The sequence below is a fragment of the Pogoniulus pusillus genome, chromosome 5 (genome assembly GCF_015220805.1).
Source record: "Pogoniulus pusillus isolate bPogPus1 chromosome 5, bPogPus1.pri, whole genome shotgun sequence".
NCBI classification, from domain to species: domain Eukaryota; kingdom Metazoa; phylum Chordata; class Aves; order Piciformes; family Lybiidae; genus Pogoniulus; species Pogoniulus pusillus.
This window is the reverse complement of record NC_087268.1, coordinates 10,509,588-10,525,682: the sequence shown is the minus strand read 5'-3', so window position 1 is coordinate 10,525,682 and position 16,095 is coordinate 10,509,588. Positions and strand designations below refer to the sequence as shown.

The following is a 16,095-nucleotide window of genomic DNA, read 5'->3' as shown; positions in this document are numbered from 1 at the left end:
AATGACAGTACCTTCTTTGAAATACAATGATTCTAATAACCTTGGACTACATCATCCTTGAACTATCTGCACCACTGTAAAAGGTGCCAAATACTGTCTCAACCAGATGCAAAATATCCTTTGATATGCAAGCAAAGAATTACCTAGACCAAGAAAATTAAAACTGTTTACACAGTTTTAATTTTCAGTCAAAGATGAGGGAAAAAAGAAAGAAATTCAGAAATAAAGTTCTAATCACCTAATATTGCTCCTGGGAGGGAAGAACTGTCTGCAGTTTTTGACTGTGTCCGATTTTGAATGACTGTGGAGAGAATACAGAGATATTAGAAAGTAATTTAAAAAATATGGAAACAAAAGACAAAACTACAGCTGAGGCAAGCTTCTGCATCCCAAAAGTGTTCCCTCAACTTAATAATAGGAGGTGAGGACATAATTTTAATCTTTTCTGTATTTACATTCAGTTTAAAGGACTGCAAACTGTGTTTCCTCTACATCATCTCTTAATTGTGCATCTCTTTCCCCTAGCATACTAGTTTTATATACTGGGTGAAAAACAGCATTCTATAGTTATGCTAATACAGGGCCAGTTCCAGGACACCTCACATTTACAAGCCTTCAAAAAAATATGCATATGAAATAAATGCCAATACAGTAATATTTTAATAACTACAGCATTTTGCTTTCAAAGCACCCTGCAGTGTTTTCCTGTTGCTGATCTGTGAACTGTCTCCAAAGACAACTTGATCTCTGTTACTTAAAAATATGAGCAATACAATTGCAATTTAGCAAGTTTTAATTTGCAGCTCATTTTCTATCAGCCCTCTTTACTATACTACGTCTCACTACAAGAGAGACTACAAGATAGAAATAAGTGTTTCTAAAAGGGCAATAATCATGGAATCATGATTGGCTGGAAGGGACCTTAAAGATCATCTAGTTCCAACCCCCTTGCCATGGGCAGGAACACCTTCCACTAGACCATGTTGGTTGCTCAAGGCCTTATCCAACCTAGCTCTGAACACATTTGAGGAGACGGCATCCACAACCTCCCTGGGCAGCCTGTTTCAGTGTCTCACCACCCTCACTGTAAAGAAGTTCTAATATCCAGTCTAAATCTACTTGCCTCAAGATACCTCTCTTCACTGACCAGGGAGAGGAACAAGAGGGAGTCTAACTCAATGAATCAGCTAAATATACCCTCAAAAAACTTAACATGAAACTTACCCATATGGCTGCCCTTCATGCCTGCCTTATCCAGTTAGGCACAGAGGGGAGACCAATATACCCAGACAATCCAATTGAAAAGGAATGCATACTAGCAAAAATCAGGACTGGTATTCATTCAATGACTCAAGAAAGTTGTTGTTTATAATGTAGTGTAATAGCTCATTTTATTAACATTGTTAGAAACAGCTTAGAGTATTTTTAATTACAGAATATGATCATTTGTAAAGTTCTACTCATTCTAAAATGAAACTTTCATGATATTCAAATGAGCCAGAATTTATCTTCATTTTAATTTTAAATTGCTCTTGCAGAGCATAAGAATCAATTTTTAAAAAATGCAAATTTACCTTGTTTGATTATTGTGACTGGGACCAACTTCTTATTATCACGCAGTGTAAGCTGAGAGAAGAGGAAGGGAAAAGAAAAAGCCTTGGGATAACTGCCAGAATAGTAATTGAACTTAGTAACAAAAGCAGAGGGCTCTAATCCAACACCACGCCTGCCCCAAATTAACACTGGATATGGCTCTGGCCCTACTCACTGAAGGTTATACAGTTGCTTCAGTTCCCATGGGCTAGTAGAGCAATACTGCATTTTGATTTCCTTTTTTCAGCCTGAGATGCTTTACTTCATAAAAACACAGTATCTGAAAGCTTAGGAATTCCCAATCTTCTTCTTTTTTAATTATTAAAAAAAAAAAAAAAAAAAAAGAATCTTTGAGCAGTCACTGGGGAGTAGTCCAGAAAGCTAAGAAAAGCTGAAATTAAAGTACAACAAAACATCTCAAATATACACAGTTACAAATATGGACACAGATTGGAATTATATTCTGGGGATTACCTTATTTAGAACACAAACTATTCCAGAACTGTTGGTAAATTATCTGCCATTTTTAGGTGCATTGGCTGCTTCAAGTAGACTAACCCAGACATTTTATTTGGTGAAATGGTTTCCAAAGTATAGTTGGCCAGCCACACATGTTCTTTTTACATTTTTATGCTGAATTGTTGAACTTCTTTGCTGCTCACTTTTCTATGACCCAGATTACTACTTCTGTCTAAGAGTGATTTTTTCCCAGCCTTTTGATAACACAAAAATATGGAACACATGAATGGACCACACATTTATTCAAGGGAACAAACCATCTCATCCCAAAGATTATCACAGTATCAACAAGGTTGGAAGAGACCTCACAGATCATCAAGTCCAACTCTTTACCACAATTCTCAAGGCTAGACCATGGCACCAAGTGCCACGTCCAGTCTTCCCTTGAACAGCCCCAGGGACTGCGACTCCACCACCTCCCTGGGCAGCCCATTCCAGTAGCCAATATTATAAACCAATATTCACTACCAGATGTGGGTACTAGGAACAACTTTTGAAAACTTAATAATATAATTAGGAGATGAGAGGAGCTAGACCCTAATGCCAGCAATATAGAAATTCTACATACAATATAAGTGGAATTATTAAATGTTGTTACATCTGCACCACAAGAAAGGAAATCACACAAATACGTCTCTTTGTTACATGTACTACATTAAAGTCAGAATCAGTTAATGTTCATTTTGGACTTCATGATGTCTGGTCTACTTCATATGAAAGAACTCTTGCATTAAAATTCAGCATTTGACGATAAGGCTTTAATTATTGACCCAAGTATAGCTGTAGATTGTTTAATCCTAAACAAATTTGAAAAAGCTTTAAAAGCAATGGTTGAGTACACATCAAACACAGATCAAAATCTAACACGAGAGAAGGCAAATCTCAACAAGTTGGGCCTTTTACTCAGTGAAATAGATGGAGGCTGCTTACTCTATGAAAGCCATCAGTTTCTGCTACCTAATAACTGTTTTGCTTTGGCATGAACATGGGTTGAAATTAACTGGATGTGTCAATCGTTGTCATTAATGGAGAACACAAAACAATATTCCTCTTATATTGCCTAGTATTCTTTACTACAAATTATTACATTTCTGTTTTGACCAGTCAAAAAAGCTGTGCTGAAGATGATCAGGTTTTGAAGTAACCTTGAAGTGCATTTATCAGGTGTTAATTTTATTATATTTCATCAGAAGCTCTACAATCTAATAAACACCTCTCAAGTTGTGGTGAGCACATGTGTAACTGCAATGCAGAACTACTTCTCACAGTTATTATCAGTATATTGAGAAGAGTATCCACCCTTTTTTGACTAACAATGGATGTCTGTAATGACAGCAATATGAAAATGATAGATAAATTAAAATGCATTCAGAATTTAGTTTCCCACTCAAGAATGAATCACAGACTCATCGTTGACATAAAATCCATCTTCCACAGCTGCTGTAATTATACCACTGACCTGCATGACTCTGAAAATGCTGCACTTAATCTTTCACCATGTTGTCAGTCCTCTCTTCTCAGTCTCCCAAAAGTGGCTACTTTAGATATTTCTATGTGTAGTAAAATTTACTGCTTGGACAAACTATTTCAAAAACATCAGCATATCATCTGCAAGAATGGCACTATTAACTATATTCTCCAAACAAAAAATAGTTACTTATAGGTATCAGGAACAAGAATTATTAAAAGGGCTGTGGAACCTGCATGCACAAAAGAAGATGGCAAATATGGTATTAATTTCTGAGAAAAATCAAGGATGGAAGTTATACCACAAGTCAGGCATTTGAACTTCTGACCGTGCACCTGTGGCATATTGCATATGAGATCCTCAGACATTCTGTCAAATAGCATGTGGCAACATTACTTTAAGAGACACTTGCCCTTTCTGTCTCTCTTAGAATAATAAAACCATAGAACCATTGAGGTTGGAAGAGACCTTTAAGATCATCAAGTCTAACCACTTGCCTAGAGCTTACATCCACACCACTACTGCTAAACAACTATCATTAAATCATGTCCCTAAGCACCACATCCACATGTCTTTTAATTACCTCCAGGGATGGTGACTCCACCACCTCCCTGGGCAGCCTGTTCCAGGTTCTTGGAATTCCAATTCCTTTCTGTCAAGAAACTTTTCCTAATATCCAATCTGAACCTCTGCTGGCATAACTTGAGGTTGTTCCCCCTGTTGTTACTTATTGCATATGAGAGAAGACTGAGCCCCACCTCCTTCCAATCTCCTTTGTGGTAGTTCTAGAGGGCAACAAGATCTTCCCTCAGACTCCTCTTCTGAAGACTCTGCAACACCAGCTCTCTCAGGTGTTCCTCTTAAGACTTGTGTTCAAGGTTTTATAATACTCCAAAGAGCCACAGCTAGCTGGCATACAAGCAAGAGATTCCTCAAGGAAGCATCAGGGTCAACCTGGATTGAATAAGTTCTGGAAGAACAGGCATGCTTTCTTCTAGACTTTAACTTCTAGACTTTAAATGACAGAAGAAAACAGTCCTGCATTTTTGCTGGAAAAGTCAAAAAGGATCCTGCCTTTCAGGCAGACTTTATGAAATGATAGCAACCTAATCAGACAGAAGAAGAAATAAATGTCTGTGCATGCTCTATACTGTGCCACCACCTATTTATTTAGGAAAATAAAAGAATGACCATCTCTAGAACTCTCATTTTCTTCCCTTCTCTCATTAGCTGTAGCTCACATAGCCCCAGGAGCTTAGTCAAGCTTAAAGGCTGAACCTGCCAAAAAAACCCACAAGCTGATATGTGACCAGTGTTGAAAGGGCAGAATGACTGGATGAGCTGATAATGATGCTTTAATAAACAGTCTGTAAAAATGTCTCTTTACAGAGAATAGTTAGGACCATGCTGATATGAGCCAGTTGTGTCTTTGGAGCAAAATAAGGCACAAATAAATCTTGGCCTAAATAACACTCCTCCTGGCTTTGCACTGAAGACACAATTGCACCACTGAAATATCACCCACCTAATTCTGAGGAAACTGAAGTATAATGCAAACTTAAGAGCTTCCCAGCCTTAGTTTTATGGGGTTTTTTTGCATCACCAAAGTGAGAATGATAAGAGAATTTTTAGAATTGTCTATGGAATGTTTTCCTGATGTTTCTGTGGATAAAACAGTACTGGAGCTAAGCCCTGTGAAGCTGACGAAAAGGACAAGACATTGGCTCAGGTCCTCCTTTCATGTTTAAGCTGTGCAAATATTTGGAAAACTGTTTTAGTTCACTTTCTCAGGACTCCTCTTGCATAAATAGAATCCCTACTTCTACAGAAGCTGCATAACCAAGTCAAAGCCCTGGCACACAGAATTTGCTGAGATGAATAAAAGATCCCCAGGATGAATTACCTGGTCTTGAGTTGTCATGTGTGGATTTAAAGATGTTTGTGGGACCAATGGGAGGAGCAGTGTAACTGAGAAGACTGCTCTAACTCTATGTGTAGTACCATAATTAAAGTATTACTGTCCTAAATGAACAATACAATTTATATACTAGACTGTGGGTTGATTTTTGAAGGAGCACCACGTCTGGTAAGTACAGACCGTTAACAATATCATACAATATGAAGAACGAACAATGAGAAATAATATAGGACAGTTTCCTATCATGAAAACATTCAGAAAACACCAGAGACAGAAGATAACACACTTTTCCTTAATAATAATTCACAAATCAACCTTTTAAAATGTCTGAAATAAAAATTATTTCTACAACTGTTCAGGGGAAGTTATCCTATACTCCATTTCAGAGATCTATAATCTTAAAATATCTTTTAAAAATGACTTTTAAAAACCTTTAAAACAAACTAAACAATAAAGAACCCTAAAGATTAAAGACTTAAACTTGTACTTTTATGAAAAACTAAGGGAAGTAAACATGAAGAAGCCAATTTAATCTCATAGTAGAAGAGATAATACTTAGAGGTTATGAATATGTTGTCTATTATCCACTATATTAAAACTAGTCTATTAACAGTTCCAATCTACAGATCCTTCATTTCTGCTTCACCTCTGGAAAGTAAAAAATATATGGATGTGAAGTATATGAAATCAACTCATGATTGCTTGTTATGACAAATGCCAGATGAGAAAAAAAAATAAAATGAAGTAAGAAATGTTGATGTTTGTTTAATTATTTACAACAATCTTCAAATCTTTTGATGAAACAGTTAAAAATTGTACCCTGCCACCTGGAATGATTTAACGAAATTACTACCATTTTTGAAAAGGAAATTAAATTGTTCTTTCCAGCACCTGGTTATGCAGACACCTGTCTCACATCTGAGAACTATCTGAGAATTCAATGAGACTGTTCTAATGACTTTAGAAGACCTGAGTATACACAATATTAGCCTATATAATAATGACACTATCTTATCACAAGGTAAAAAGATTACCAGGTAGCAAACCTGACTACCACAAAGGAATAAGAAAATGCTAACGTTTGGAATGCATACACAGAGATCACCAGCTTCATCACTGTTAAATCAGAATCAATGGATGGAATCATCTCAGCTACAGTTATCTATCATTTCACCAATCCACACGAATAAACACTCCTCCATGCAGCTATCTAGTCTTAGATTTAAGAGATTTTGTTTTTTTAAATATTGATCATTTGCAGCCAAAATGCCTTTCTTGATTTAATCTAAATCTAGAGTAGTAAAAATTTGACCACACAAAATACAAATATGGTTAAAAAAGGAAAAAAAAAAAAAAAAGACTGTTTTGCATACCTGTGTTTGAGAGTTAGGTACCAACTTGTACATGTTCAGGAATTGTCCATTTCCTTTTTTATCTGAATTAACAGAAAGAAATATAAATACATTTATATATTTTTTTTTCAAAGCAAAGCAAACCAAGTTTATTCACTTTTTTTCCAACAGCCAAGAAATTAAGAGGCTTAATTACAAGGTATAATAAGACATCATATCACAGTTTTCTTTGATTCAGTATCTCTACATTTATTAATTAATCTGCAAAGCCTCCTCTCCACATTTTGACAGTGAGGAAATAAAAATTATTTTTCTTGTTCTACACCAGGGAGTGAGAAACCTGAAACAGTCTGAGACTTACTAGAGAAAATTGAGAGGTGCCTAGGAGGGTTATATGATAAAAATAATCACAACACTAATATGCAAAGAAGAAACTCAAAGGAGGAATCTTGCGTCTCATCTGTCAGGCTTGTGCTAGGACTGATTAGAAGCAGCATGCTTTAAGGTCTCAATCTCTCCTTTAAGTATGCTCTTCTACAAGACATAGTCATTAAGCATTGCCAATACAAAGCAGGCTTATCACTTCTCTTTAGATTTGACATGGTTTCTTTTATCTCAGACTGTGAAGAAAGCAACCCATGGATTTAATCTCTGAATTCTTTGAGCTTTTTAAATAGAAGCTTATTGTGATGCAGCTGTCAAGTACAGAATACAAACAGCCTCCTCCAGCACCTCTCATATTCTAGCATGATTCTTTTATAGTCCTTTTGTGTAAAAAAGAGTCCAGCTAAATGTTGTCCTATTTCTTCATGAGTACCCAAAATTGATAAGCAATATAAAAAAGGCAAGTATAAAGAAATATCTATTTAGGTCACCAAAGCTGGCATGCTATCCTGAAAAAAACTCCACAATCTTTCAAAGCCTCAGGAACAGAACCTACTACTGGCCTAAGGACAAGAGAAAAGTGACAGAAGTTTCACTCTGGCTTCATGAGAAAGTAATGTTAAGATAGTCAGGAATAATCAGTCAGGAATAACCTACTTTCATCTCTTTTGATAAAATTTAGTTAAATAAGTGTTGGCCATTTGCCATGCCTTTTATGTCTTCCTGAAATAATGAATTAAAACCAGATTCTCCTCCCAGTGTGTTCCCCTGGAAATTCATGAGGAATTAGTTCAGGACCTGCTGAGCCATCTGGACACCCACAAGTCCATGGGACCAGATGGGATCCATCCCAGGGTGCTGAGAGAGCTGGCAGCTGAGCTGGCCAAGCCACTCTCCATCATTTTCCAGCAGTCCTGGCTCACCGGAGAGGTTCCAGGAGACTGGAAAATGGCCAACGTGGTCCCCATCCACAAAAAGGGTCGGATGGAGGAACCTGGGAACTACAGACCTGTCAGCCGGACCTCAGTGCCAGGGAAACTGATGGAGCAGGTTCTCTTGGGGCCAATAACTGCGCACCTGAGGGATGGCAAAGATCTCAGGTCCAGCCAGCATGGGTTTAGGAAGGGCAGATCCTGCCTTTCTAACCTGATCTCCTTCTATGATCAGGTGACCCGCTTGGTGGATGTGGGGAGGCCTGTGGATGTGGTCTATCTGGACTTCAGCAAGGCCTTTGACACTGTCCCCCACAGCAAACTGCTGGCTAAGCTGTCAGCCCGCGGCTTGGATGGTAACACTCTGTGCTGGGTTAGGAACTGGCTGGAGGGCCGGACCCAGAGAGTGGTGGTGAATGGTGCCACATCCAGCTGGCGGCCAGTCACTAGTGGTGTCCCTCAGGGATCTGTGCTGGGCCCCATCCTCTTTAACATCTTCATAGATGATCTGGATGAGGGCATCGAGTCAGTCATCAGCAAGTTTGCAGATGACACTAAGCTGGGGGCAGATGTGACTGAGCTGGAGGGCAGAAGGGCTCTGCAGCGGGACCTTGACCGCCTGCACAGATGGGCAGAGGCCAATGGGATGGGGTTCAATAGCTCAAAGTGCAGGGTGCTGCACTTTGGCCACAACAACCCCATGCAGAGATACAGGCTGGGGTCGGAGTGGCTGGAGAGCAGCCAGACAGAGAGGGATCTGGGGGTACTGATTGATACCCGCCTGAACATGAGCCAGCAGTGTGCCCAGGTGGCCAAGAGAGCCAGTGGCATCCTGGCCTGTATCAGGAGTGGTGTGGTCAGCAGGAGCAGGGAGGTCATTCTGCCCCTGTACTCTGCACTGGTCAGACCACACCTCGAGTACTGCGTTCAGTTCTGGGCCCCCCAGTTTAGGAAGGACACTGAGATGCTTGAGCGTGTCCAGAGAAGGGCGACGAGGCTGGTGAGAGGCCTCGAGCACAAGCCCTACGAGGAGAGGCTTAGGGAGCTGGGGTTGTTTAGCCTGGAGAAGAGGAGGCTCAGGGGTGACCTTATTGCTGTCTACAACTACCTGAGGGGTGGTTGTGGCCAGGAGGAGGTTGCTCTCTTCTCTCAGGTGGCCAGCTCCAGAACAAGAGGACACAGCCTCAGGCTGCGCCAGGGGAAATTTCGGCTCGAGGTGAGGAGAAAGTTCTTCACTGAGAGAGTCATTGGGCACTGGAATGGGCTGCCCGGGGAGGTGGTGGAGTCACCGTCCCTGGGGCAGTTCAAGGCAAGGTTGGATGTGGCACTTGGTGCCATGGTCTAGCCTTGGGCACTGTGGTAAAGGGTTGGACTTGATGATCTGTGAGGTCTCTTCCAACCTTGGTGATACTGTCATAACATGTTCAGTATATGACAACAATTTGGCCTGTGGATCGAACAAATACAGGAACGCACAACAGGAGCTTCTGGTTTAAGTAATTTAGATATTTTCCAGCGAGGAAAGCAAATTTACAGTGAAAGAAGTTTGGTTTAGATGGAAATGCTTCTTACTATATGAAAACCCTTCAAGTTGCTGCAACACAGAACTTTCAAACAGAAAAAAAATAGTGACCATTTGTGCTGATTGGTAAACTCCTGTGCAGACAGGTGGTTATAAATCTTTATAAATGTTCACTCTCTGTTTACTGCTCACAGTTTTTATATCTTCCTGCTATGCACTGATAATACAAAAAGCTTGAATCATAAATGTGCTGACAAATTTCTGATTAGATGATACTTTATCAGCAGAGCAGAAGGTGTATAGGGTAACAGAGAAAAAGACTAAATCTTAATAGAGTGCAAAGTCTTACAGGATAATATCTTTCAACCAAACTAAGTCTGTCTCCATAACTTACAGGAGTGATCATCCTTGCTTGTTAAAAGTGTATATTTAACTGGTAAGAAACAGCAAGTAAAAATACATTACATATCAAGAACAACTTTGGTGATGCCAGTGGACATTTCAATCCATTTCAAATGCAATTTTAAACTTCAAACACTAGATACTCTTCATTCTTTTCTATTTTTAGTGTTCAAATATTTTCCAGCACTCACTGGAATTAATTTAAGTTACTTGAAAATGTTTAAAGCATAGGAAAACCAACCATTTAGTAAGTCTTCTCTAGAGTTGTGAGGAAGAGTTTCTTTTTTGTGAGACAGGGGTAGGAAAAGATTGTCACCATTCTACTTTAAGCTGATGGTAACAATGGCATTCTGGAGTGCTAAAATCTCCATGGGCACTGGGAAGGTACTTCAAAGTTACAACTATCTAATTTATGTTGAAGGCAAGCAAAATTCTTTATTAAGGAATATATGGGCTTCTGCAGTGTTACAACCATCCTACTGCTCATCTGCCTTACTCTCAAGTATATTGAGCAGTGTAATGTACCTACAAACTTGAGACTGAGGTCCAAATCAAATTTCAAGTGGAAATCTCAAATTAATGAAGTTCTCTTATGAGAAATCCCATTCTTTACACTTTGAGTCAAGTAGAAAAGCTGAGCATAGAAGATTGCATCATCTTCGGACCAGCATCATGATCAGAATTGGTTTTATGTAAATTCTTGAGGGAAATAAATTAAATTGGACAATGTCTGTTAAGGCCTCGCTTCCTCTCCTTAGGAGGAGGAAGACTCCTATTTTCTCCATTGATAGCAGTGATTCTCTGAGCAGTACATGTTTTTTCCAAGAGTTAATGTGATGCCACTTTGCCTGCATTGTCTTGCTACTTTGGAGAAAAAGCTTAAAATATATGACTGAGAGAACTGCTAGAGGTGCCAGACACTGCATCTGTGAAAACCCAGATGAAAATGTACATGACAGTACATGTCTTGAACAAAACTTGTGTAATTCCTTGACCTAAAAATGCCTTTAAATTCAACTTCCCAACAGAGTCACAAAGGGCCTATGGTGATGCACATTGGATAGGAGAAGCCTCATTTAGCTTTTAAGCAGCTTGAACATAAAAGCAAATATAGAGGATTGAAACAAGTGTTATACTCACCATCAAATCAAGTAGTAATGATGTTATTATTCCTGGCCCAAAATAAAAGCTATGTATCCAGGCAGAAGCATCAACATATACACTCAATAATTCATGTGTGTCTAAATTAAACACTCAAGAGTTCTATCAATCTGCAGTAGATCCTCTTCTTTTTGAAAGGAGAGCACCTTTCAGAAGAGTACATGGTAATTTTTAAAGCTATTTCTAGTGTCACAAATTCCTAAAAAGATTTCATAGTAGCATAAGAAATAGCATGTAAACAATGAAAACCTGATCAGTATCATTAAAGAATACCACAATAAAGGAAACAACACTGTCAAACTGAGTAGCTATTTGATTAATTGTTGTCCAGTACTTACTAGAGAGATCTATCTTATGACTGAAAGTCTTGCTCCAGACACTATCATCCATGTTATCTTTAACTCCAAATTCATAAAGCGTGTTTGGCTTCAAATTGTCCACCACTGTCTCTGTAACTGGGCAAAGCTGAAAAACCCATTTCTTGTCTTTACCCTTTTCTCTGTAGCGAACTGTATAGAATCTGCTTGACAAAACAAACAAAAAACAGTAAACACAAAAATTACTTGCAAATCATAGGATCACAGAGCGTCAGATTGGAAAGGACCTCTAGGATGATCTGGTCCAACCTTTCCAGGTGATAGTACAGTTGGAATGAGATGGCCCATGACCCTGGCAAACTGTCTTAAAACTATCCATTGTCAGGGAATCCACTACCTCCCTTGGGAGATGATTCTAGTGTCTAACTGTTCTCATGGTGGAACATCTTCTTCTGGAGCCCAATAGGAATCTCCCCAGGAGTAACTTGCACCCATTACCCCATGTCTTTTCCACATGACTCCTTGTAGAAATGGACTCTACATCTTTGTAGCCACCCTTTATGTACTGGTACTTAGTAATAAGGTCTCTTCTATGCCTGAACAAACCCAGTACTCTCAGACTTTCTTCATATAGCAGGTCTTCCAGTCCTACAAATATTTTTGTTAGGAATTACTAAAATAGCTTCTACCTACCACCGTTCTTGTTCTTTCTGGCCCTTTTGGTCATCAAATATCAGAAAACACATCATATCTTCCCTGCAAACACAGTGCTAGCCCAGTCATCTCCTAGAAATATGTATGTTCAAACGTATATGGTCCTGACATTAAGAGCATTATGCAAAAAAACAAAAGAACAATCTCCTTATTCATAAACAACTGTGCATGAGGTTCTGACCACAAAGTGCAAGCTCATCGTGAAAGTAGTTCCTGTTATTCTGACATATGCCAGAACTAGTGAATTGAATCATGAGTCTATTAGTCAGGAAGCTTCAATCAATTTCTCAAAATCTTCTATACCCACCCAGAGGAAGGTGTTCCCTCAAAATTAGTCCAAAAATGCTCTCAGGGGAAAATCAGTAATAGTTGACATTTATATAATGCATTCCTCATTCAGTGACCCCATTATGAAATGCCTACATTTCAAACAAGAAAATTAACCCAAACATTACTTTCACCACTTAAAGCTAGTAACATGGTTAACATTAACAGATTATGAAATTAAAAAACACTCCTACAGAAATTACCCAATTCAATCAAGCAGCACCACCCTGAAAAAATATGACTGCAATGCCAGCCAGTATAAAACAATGCAGTGTAAATGGTTGGAGTTATGGCTTAAGAAGTCTGCTGCCTGCTACAGTCTCATTTTCAATATAGATGATGAAGTGCTTCCAGAATGGGGTGAGGTTTTCTGGTTTTGTAAAAACAAATCTGAGACAGATCTGGCAACTTTTAAATCCAAATAATACTGTAAATTGTTACACATATTGTAAATACAGTTTATCTATCTTACATCTACATCAGCTGAAAAACAGATGAATGGCTCAAGTAGTATTCTTTGACACTTCAATAGAGCAAAATAAAGCCATAAACCAAATTCAATTCTAAAACCCCAGGTACATGCCCAGGAATCATTCAGAAGCAAAAAGTACATGTAATTTGAGTTCTGAGACTGAAGTCAGGTATTATATGGGAAAATAAGGGGGGAGAAAGAAAAAGACCTTAAGAAAACAACCAACACCATTCTTTAATCAGCTGAAAATGTACCAAAAGTCCAGATTAAAATGATGCAATGGACCAAATATAATACTGTTAATGCAGAATACATGCTTTTGCCAACATTATGGAAGAACACTTCCAGACTAGAATGAGTATATATGAAAGAGGAGTGTTGAGCACTGGGAAATTCCAATTCAGCTATTATTAAAACAACCTACAACAATGCAAGTGCATTCATGAACAATATTTTCACACAAGAAGATTCACTTTGTTTGTGCATTTTATCTCATAACTGTCAAATTGGTTTTCTTGGCACAAAAAATATAGGTTCTTCTGTTTCAGTTGCTATGATTCAGCTTATTTGGGTATTGTGTTGGATTGCAAAATTGGTATTTATGTTGGCTCACTTAAATCTCTAAGTTAGCTGTACTGCTTTGTGTTCAAAACAAGCCACAGCCTAACCCAAACCTTGAAAAAGGAAATGAAATAAATATGGTAAGTAGTGAACATCCTTTCTCTTCTTACCAATTCCTGGACTTCCAAGTGAGAATCTGCATCCTAAGTGTGCTCTCTTCAAATTTCATGAGTCAAGCAATAGATCTATTAGTTGGGCTGACAATGTTTTTTAAAAGAAATAACTGACAACATTAAAATGAAGAAAAATTACTATAAGTATAGAGACATCATAGAATTGTTTTAGTTGGAAAAGACCTCTAAGATCATCAAGTCCAACTAGCAACTTAACACCATCATGGCCATGAAACCATGTTTCAAAGTGCCACGATCACACAATACTAGAACACCTACCTGGGAAGCCTGTTACAAAGACCAACAACTCTTGCAGTAAAGAAATGTTTTCTAATGTCCATCCTCAACCTACCCTGGCACGACTACTTCAGGCCTCTCGTTCTATCAGCTGATACTAGGGAGAAGAGACCTAACCCCCACCTCACTCCAACCTCCTTTCAGTGAGTTGTAGAGAGCAGTGAGGTATCCGCTCAGTCTCCTCCAGACTAAACAATTCCAGTTTCCTCAGATGTTTCTCATAAGATTTGTTCTCCAGACTCTCCACTTAGTTTTGTTGCCCTTCTCTGGACATGCTCCAGCATCTCAGTGTCCTTCTTGTAGTGAGGCACCTGAAATTGAAACCAGTATTCAAGGCATAGCCACACTCCTAGCTGCACTGTCCCTGATCTAGGCAAGGAGGCTGTTGTCTTTCTTGGCCACCTGAGCACATTGCTGTCTGATGTTCAGCCAGTTGTCAACCAGCACCCCTAGGTCCTTTTCTGTCAGGCAACTTTCCAGCCACTCTGCCCCAAGCCTGTAGGGTTGCACAGAGTTGTTTTGACCCAAGTGCATAACACAATCTTATTAAACCTCATACAACTGACCTTGGCTCATCCATCCAGCCTGTCCAGACCCCTTTGCAGAGCCTCCCTAACTTTAAGCAGATCAACATTCCCACCCTGGTTGGTATTATCTGTGCATTTACTGAGGGTACACTCAGATGCCTCATCCAGATTACTGACAAAGCTATTAAAGATAATTGGCCCAAGTACTGAGCCTTGGGGAACACCACTTGTGCCTGGTAGCCATCTGGATTGAATTCCATTCCCACCACTCTTTGGGCCTGACCATTCAGCCAGTTTTCAACCCAGCAAAGTGTCCATCTATCCAAGCCTTATGCCATTAGTTTCTCCAGGAGGATGCTAAAATGTGAATCATGATGATTCTGATTAAAAATATTATTATTAAAATGTGAATCACAAGTAGAAGTAGTCACCTATGTCCCAGTTTTCCTGAAAGATGGAATTTTATTTGCATTTGTCATAATTATTTTCTTTTCCTGTCTGTTTTAGTTGAGTAGGGTAGAAATGCAGTGATTGTATTTGATGGAAAGAAAATATGTTGCAGTTCAATTACTGAACAGTCTAAATGAATAGCTGCATCAGAGGAACACATCCCTTCCCCTCAAGAATCTGTTCATAATGAATAGGCTTTTAAGTGGCTGCTTCCACTTGCTTCTACTGTAGAAAATGTTCTGATTTTGAATTCTATCTACACTTTCACATTCCTTCTCCCTAACATAAACTGAAATACCAATAACATTTGCATGTCAAGAAAAATCTTTAAACATCTTTTGCTAAAACTCAGGAATATTAAAAACATGACAAAAAAGACTTTCATAGTTGTACCAAACCCTGCCATTAGAAACATATAGCCAAGAAGAAATGTGCTCTCAATCCCAAGATTTCCAAACCTGTAAAACCTTCACCAAGGATGTAATTATTTCAGTGGAAGCTTGACACAACAAGTACTAAAACACTGACTGTGATGACAGAATTTCCTCAATTATTTCAGTAAAAAGCAACAACAAAAAAGTTCCGTTTAACAACTTGGAAGTCACAGTCATTTCAATATTTTTAATACCCGAGCTGCAAACAACAATGCGCTCTTGGAGAAATGCAATCATTTGTTTATAAGTTGTGAATTCAGAAATGTCAAGTTTTGTCATCAAAAAACAACAATTCATTGTTAAACTAGATTATTGAGGTGCCAAGTACAGTACGACTTCAGTGTCTGCCTGAAAACATTCTACTGATCCCATTTTGTGTCATTTTAGTATCTTCCTTTCCAAACCTCTCTTTTAGGAAAAAAAGCAAATGCCACACAATCAACACATATAATTGAAGACACAAGAAAGCAGTAAAAAACAGGATCCCCGGAGAGGTTGTGGAGCAACCCACTGCAGTGACCAGAGAGGAGTTTTACCTCCTCTGTTTTAACTAGACAACAAAAGATAATAAA

At 38.7% G+C, this 16,095-nt stretch overlaps 1 protein-coding gene across 1 annotated transcript in view; it reads right to left on the bottom strand.

Moving 5' to 3' along the window:
• Positions 1 to 16,095, bottom strand: part of ABI3BP (ABI family member 3 binding protein) — a 165,356-nt gene that overhangs the window by 104,095 nt on the left and 45,166 nt on the right. The window contains exons 6-9 of the mRNA XM_064143939.1: positions 11,590 to 11,771; positions 6,872 to 6,933; positions 1,575 to 1,626; positions 239 to 301 (exon numbers count right to left, since the gene is read on the bottom strand). Coding sequence (XP_064000009.1) covers positions 239 to 301; positions 1,575 to 1,626; positions 6,872 to 6,933; positions 11,590 to 11,771 — 359 coding nt within the window. The remainder of the gene's footprint in view (positions 1 to 238; positions 302 to 1,574; positions 1,627 to 6,871; positions 6,934 to 11,589; positions 11,772 to 16,095) is intronic.